The sequence below is a fragment of the Parasteatoda tepidariorum genome, chromosome 2 (genome assembly GCF_043381705.1).
Source record: "Parasteatoda tepidariorum isolate YZ-2023 chromosome 2, CAS_Ptep_4.0, whole genome shotgun sequence".
Lineage (NCBI taxonomy): Eukaryota > Metazoa > Arthropoda > Arachnida > Araneae > Theridiidae > Parasteatoda > Parasteatoda tepidariorum.
The window spans coordinates 64796813-64803534 of record NC_092205.1 but is presented as its reverse complement, the minus strand read 5'-3'; the positions used below and the strand labels follow the sequence as shown (position 1 = coordinate 64803534).

The window sequence follows — 6722 nt, the reverse complement described above, 5'->3', positions numbered from 1 at the left end:
ATTTTATAACCGTCGTTGAACAGCCGACCCAATTTCATGGGTTTACGACTACTTACGTTCAACTCCGTAGCCTTGTAATTTTGAACCAATCCAGAAGACAAGGAAACTCCAGGATCAGTACCCCCAGAGGTATTGATTTGTTATGGGAACATGGAGGACTTTGAGACTAGACAGATTTAACGTGCATCAGTCACCATTTACTACACGGGAGTCTTCGGCCGGCGGGGATCGAACCCACGACCTCTTGGACATGAGCCCAGCACCCTACCGACCATCTTAGCTATATTAACCTTGAACTCTGAGGTGCAGGGGCAGTTAGTTGTTTGGGTAGGGCGGTCGGCCGAACGCAGAATCCTCGGCGAACGCAGAACCGCCAGTCGCCAAGCATGGATGGTAGTCATTTTATAGAGCCACGGAGTCAAACTTACCTGCATCGAGGATAGAATCTCGGACGTGTCATACCGAAATGCGAAGGGCTAACACTGAGACACCGGGGATACTTTTAAATAATATAATGTATTATTATATATTATATATTGTATTACAAATTGTTCCTTTTATAAAAAAAATCATGCTTACTTTATTCAGTAAATGTTTTAACAATAAAATTATTTTTGTTTTCCATTATATTTACATCTATGTTAAAACGAAATTACCAATTATTTGTGGAAAAAATGCCATCCTGGAAGAACTTTCAAAATTTTTCTTTTTCTTCCAAAGATTATTCTCAAGTTTTATAAAACGCTTGAAGAAATATTAAAAAAATAAATAAATAAATGGTAAAATTTAAAGTACCGTTCATAAAATAAGGGGTAAATATATAAAAAAATGGAAGACATTTTCATGAAAATAATGAAAACGTTGTAGAAGCCAGCAAAGCAAGTCAATTTACTTTCTTTAAGAAATGGGAGGATTTTTTAAGGATTCAGAAATTATAAGGCCCCACGCGTCAATCCCTGTAACTCTGCTGTTGCAATTCTGCAGCCCGAAGAGCGATCCGTATCGACTCTTTTCCAAAAAAAATTAACAGTTAATATTTTTCGAACACATTATCGAATGTCAAATGTTTTCAATCCACCAATTCCTGTGCACTTTTCTACACACCATAGTAATTTTCTAGGATACATAATTTTTGCGCTACAAAACAAACTGTAACGATAAGTTGAATACTCAAAATAGCATCGGAAGTCCTTAGGAATTTTTACAATAGAGAGAGAATTCAACTGCTCAATTTGCAATTTACTGATAGCAAGTAAACATCAGCATGTAACGGTTTGAAAAGGTTTCGAACATGTTCTATTCTTTCACATTCTTAAGGAGGGACAGCACGCTGAATATTTCAAAGATTCGAAAAAACATTTATTGCATTTTTCGAATCTTTGTACCCTTTCTAATGTCTGTCTAAAACGCTTTCTCGATACCTAACTTCGTTTGGAAGTTATACCGCAAAATAGAGAGTCGTCGCTAAGCAGGTAGAAAGGCCCGTTCGGCCGGATTAGGAGGGGCGACTGTATATAGAAACTTATTGGAGGCATTTCATTTATCGACCGTTATATATATGAAATTAAACGTCTTCCCCTACCATAAGTCAAAACTTTAAACTCATTTTTCTAAAAACGCTGTTTTTTGACCTGGCGTAACGTCTTTCTCATGATCTCTGCAACGAAATAAGCTATTCTTCATTTTAAATTACGTAAAAATATATTCTTTAGAAAGTAGTGCAGGATTTTTTTGATATTTTTATATTTCGATTTTATATTAGTATTTTAATGAATATTTTTTTAATGAAAAACTTAACTTTTTTTTTAAAGTTGGTAATTTTGCGAATATCAAATAACAGCTACGCTACTTTTTAGATAATGTCTTTATGTTTCAGAAAATCTAAACAAAATCGTTTTCCTATTCTTCAGGACTTCTAAATCCATGAGGCCAGTGAGGTGCTACTTTTTGATGACCAGCCGCACACGGAGCTGACGCCAACTTATTTTTTATTATTTTGTGAAAGAAAATTTTTGAAAATAGACCTAAATTGTAGCTAAATAACATTAAAAAACAAGGAGTCTCTGCATTGTCTCTATTACTTAAAAAAAATTCAAGAAAAACCTTAATATTTTACCATCTCAGGGTGGGGTCCCCCCTTAAGTCATGAATATGATTAAACTAGTGGTAGTTGAGAATTTTCAGTAAAATCTCAGAGCAATTGTACTCAGAGATTCAAGCTTATGACTCGGAAGAAGAGGGCATAAGATAATTGCATCAAATTAACGGATATCATACATTTTAAAATTCATTTCTTTTTGCGGGGGATAAGATTTATTTATAGTTTTCAATGAAATTGTTTAGTACGGGAAGAATTGATAAAATATATTTAAATATACCCACAAGTATTGTTTGGAACTTTGTAGTTTTGGCCATAAACTTGCGTTTGCGTTATCTATACATGTAATAAGATAGACAGTAATGATTTAACCTTTCATACTTAGGAGAAGAAAACTCTTACAAAAAATGAAAATCAGCATGAAGAAAAATTTTCATTTTTTTTAAGTGATAACATATTTCTTTAGTAAATATCTATCTGTAATTACTGTTTTAAATATTTTGAATATTGCCTTAAATTTGGATCGAATTGAATTTCATACCACTTTAAGGTATATAAATTGCAATTTATCATCGAAAAAGAGGAGATGGTCGTGCACTGCATATATACTGAAAATGAAAAATTCTCTGTATATCGAGTAAATTTTGATAACCTAATTCAGAAGTTTTGATATTTTATATTATGAGCACGTAACGAAAAAGGAATGATATTTGCTTTTCTACACTGTACGTTACCCGGAGGTAAGGAACGTGACCATTTAGTAAAGTATTAGTTGAAAGATCAACGAGGTGAAAACATAGTTTTCACCCTAGACCTATTGATGAACTTACATTAAGTATTTTCACAAAAACATTAACAAAGATAAAGAAATCATGATTTAATGAATTTCAGTATATCGTTTCTTTTTGATAAGATAATGACACGTCACATGGATGTGAACTTGTTCTTACATAACGCCCTCAAAAGTAAAAAAACCTGTAAATATTGCAAGTTAACAATTAAAATATCAGAAATATTGTAAACGGTAACTCTGCTCATATTTTCTTTACTTTCCGTTAGCTATTAAGTAATTGTTAGAAGCTTGGGATTGTCTGTTTTAGATTTTGTTAAAAGTTGCTTCGCTACTGTCAGAAATTTTAAAATACTGAAACACTCCACTAGTCAAGACAATTAAATCTTTTAAATCTTGAAATTTAGGACAGTAAAAGAAATAAATATAAGTAATTTTAGATACATTATTACTTATACAGGGTAACAAAAGATATAGGGATCATTTTTGAATAATTTTATTTCCAAAATTTATTACATAAATTCAGCGATGCTTCTCAATATGTGGATCTCCGGCATAATAGATTTGTCTACGACGCTTTAGCCATGATTTTAAAGCCCGCAAAATGATTTCCTGGGGGATTTTCTTCACCTCTTCTCCAATAGCTCTTTGAAGGCCTCTCAATGTAGAAATTCTTCGCTTATTCAGCTTGTTTTTCAGGTGTCCCCATAGGAAATAGTCGCTTGGTGCAGCATCAGGACTGTTTGGAATCCATTGTTCTGGTCTCAGGAATTGCACTTGCTGATCTGTTAGGAATTTCTGGGTGACCTTAGATGCATGCGATTGGGCAGAGTCCTGATGGGACACAGCAACACCATTAGGGTACAATCTGCAGTAATCATCCTTAAGAACGGGCTTTAATATCTTCTGTAAGTAATACTCAGAATTTATTTTGGCCCCAGGTTTCACAAACCGAGGTTTGGTCACAAAACCATTACGCCTTTGGGATGAGGCACCGTGGTTGATGGTGTCAAGTCTCGCCTGATCTGCCCACGGCTAAGATATTGAACTTTAGATTTAGCATTGGTATCAGATAGATAGATCCAAGCTTCATCAGTTGTAATGAACTTTCGACATCCGTCCTTACGGAGAAGCTTGTAGAGGGGCCATGAACGTTGCCTCCTAATCTGCACCGATCTCTCACTTAAATGATGACATTTAGGTTTTTTATGGAATTTTTTCTTCAACTTTGGCTTTAGTTGATAGCTTGCCACTTGCTGACTCACGTTAAGAGCTTTAGCAATGCTTGCCTGTGTTGGTGGATCCGGTTTTGATGTCATCTTATCAAGATTCTGCAAATCTGATTCACGTTCAGTTCATAGGAAATAGTCGCTTGGTGCAGCATCAGGACTGTTTGGAATCCATTGTTCTGGTCTCAGGAATTGCACTTGCTGATCTGTTAGGAATTTCTGGGTGACCTTAGATGCATGCGATTGGGCAGAGTCCTGATGGGACACAGCAACACCATTAGGGTACAATCTGCAGTAATCATCCTTAAGAACGGGCTTTAATATCTTCTGTAAGTAATACTCAGAATTTATTTTGGCCCCAGGTTTCACAAACCGAGGTTTGGTCACACCATGGGTAGATATGCCCATCCAAACCATTACGCCTTTGGGATGAGGCACCGTGGTTGATGGTGTCAAGTCTCGCCTGATCTGCCCACGGCTAAGATATTGAACTTTAGATTTAGCATTGGTATCAGATAGATAGATCCAAGCTTCATCAGTTGTAATGAACTTTCGACATCTGTCCTTACGAGCATTTGCATGAGTCTTGGTTATTAGGGCGATATCAATATCATGTTCAAGGATAAAATTACTGAATTCGTGGAATTTTGTGCTAATGTTAGCCGCATTCCACAACATAATGCTAATAGGTTTACTATTCATCTTGGTATGTATGATATTCCTCTTGCTCTATTAATTTGACCGCTTTGCGAAGCTGGGGTATGGCATTTAATGCATTTAAGACACTGACCATATCATTTAATTTTTGGAAGATATTTTTGGCCTCGTTTATTGAGCTTTGCATATCTGAGTTATTTTGTCTTTTTAGGGCATCAGCATAACTTTTATTTTGATATGTTCTGTCACTCGGTCTATTATTTATGATTTCCGGCCTGATGGTGATGCCTGATGATGATTTGTGATGATTTCCGGCCTTTCCATTTTGTAGCCAGTGGTAATGTTTATTTCGTTGTCACTCCTATCCGTGTTGGATACTACAAGGCTCCCAGACGGTCCGTGCAGTTCCGGCGTAGCCATCCCTGTCGGTGCCATAAGGGTGCCAGGTAGCCCCGCATCTTGTGGCTGTGACATAGCCGTGTCCCCTGTATCCCGGTCAACAAGCTCTGATAAGAGCTCGGGTGGACGCGAGGTGCATAGAATCTACAGGCGGGGTGGCCGACCGTTCGGGGGTCTGGCCCCCGCGACACTCGGACTGTCCTACTCCTGCAGACCCGTCGATGATTTCGTTATCTATGATAGTAGAGAACTGGTTTCGAGGAGCAACCTCTCTCGTCCGTGGCTGAAATGCATGAGAATCAAGTTAACATGTCTTATATACCAGTGAATTGATGTTTAATATTCGTAGTGGTAATTATGCCACAAACATGATCCTGGTTTATATGTATACCTTTGTTCAACTTCCTTTCATTTCATTATTTATTTTGTATTTATAAAGTAATATAGTGACCTCCATTTTATGTTTTTTGGGTATAAAATGAAAGCTAAGTTATAATGAGAAATCTTAAAGTGAAAAACTTCTAATGTAAAAATTCAAGAACATATTTTGTACATCTAATTATTATTTCTGTTTTTAATCATGTAATACAATTAAGCTGATTTAAATATATTTCAAATACTATTAATTCCTGAAAAATCTTAAAAGCCTTTCTTTCAATATTTTTCTAAAACATAATTATTTAAAATATGTTTGTCAGTGAATGTCTATCAATTTCTTCTTTTGTGTAGAAACCAAATATTCCTTGGAAAAAGATACTGACATCTATTCCTGTGTGGACATTAATGATTACCCATTTTGGACAAAATTGGGGATTCTACACATTCTTAACTATGCTTCCAACGTATTTAAGCTCCATATTACGATTTAATATTAAAAGCGTAAGTATTGAAAGTTTGTATTATATATTTTCCTTTCAATAATTTTTAATTGAACTGTCACAAAACTTTAAAAATCTGTTTAGGTTTGTTTGTAATTTTCCTTATTTGAGTATGGATGTTGTATTTAAACTTAATTTAATTTTTTCTTAAAAATTCGAATTTTAGGTGTTGATTTTAGTTTTCAATATTAAGATTTTTTGTTCTAGCTGTAATCTTATTTTATCTCTATGTTTTATGATAAAATTTTTAAAGAAAATCTAAAAGTGATTTTTTGTATAATTTGTAACTAACTTTTTTAACACTTTCGACCTTAATTTAAAACATGCTAAGTTCAAAATACATTTTAGTTTATTTTAAAAATTATCAACATTTGTGAAAAATTTGTTTGAAAATTGAATTCCTAATTCCTTGAATTTTCTTTTTTGTCTTAGTCAAAATAATCAATTATGCTCATGTAAGTGTACATATTTTATTGTTGTAAAGAATTACATGTTCTATAAGATGTTAATATTTTTAATTTTTCTCTATTTATGTATTGCGTATTTTTTATTTTTTTTACCATAATTTCAATTTACAATACACTTTTTTTCCAATATAATATTATTATCACTAATCTGCATTGAAATCTTTTGGAAACTCCATTAATGTCCGATGGCTCTGAGACAGTGCT

General features: G+C 34.3%; 1 protein-coding gene across 1 annotated transcript; it reads right to left on the bottom strand.

Moving 5' to 3' along the window:
- Positions 1–4243: 4243 nt before the first annotated feature.
- On the bottom strand, positions 4244–4819 carry LOC122269965 (histone-lysine N-methyltransferase SETMAR-like). The gene has a single exon (XM_043045493.1). It carries the CDS (start codon positions 4817–4819, stop codon positions 4244–4246), a length of 576 nt encoding a protein of 191 aa, XP_042901427.1.
- Between the last annotated feature and the right edge of the window lie 1903 nt (positions 4820–6722).

What these genes read in the sequence shown, in the direction of transcription:
- LOC122269965 (XM_043045493.1), bottom strand. Translation starts at nt 4,819, where the DNA reads ATGAATAGTAAACCTATTAGCATTATGTTGTGGAATGCGGCTAACATT.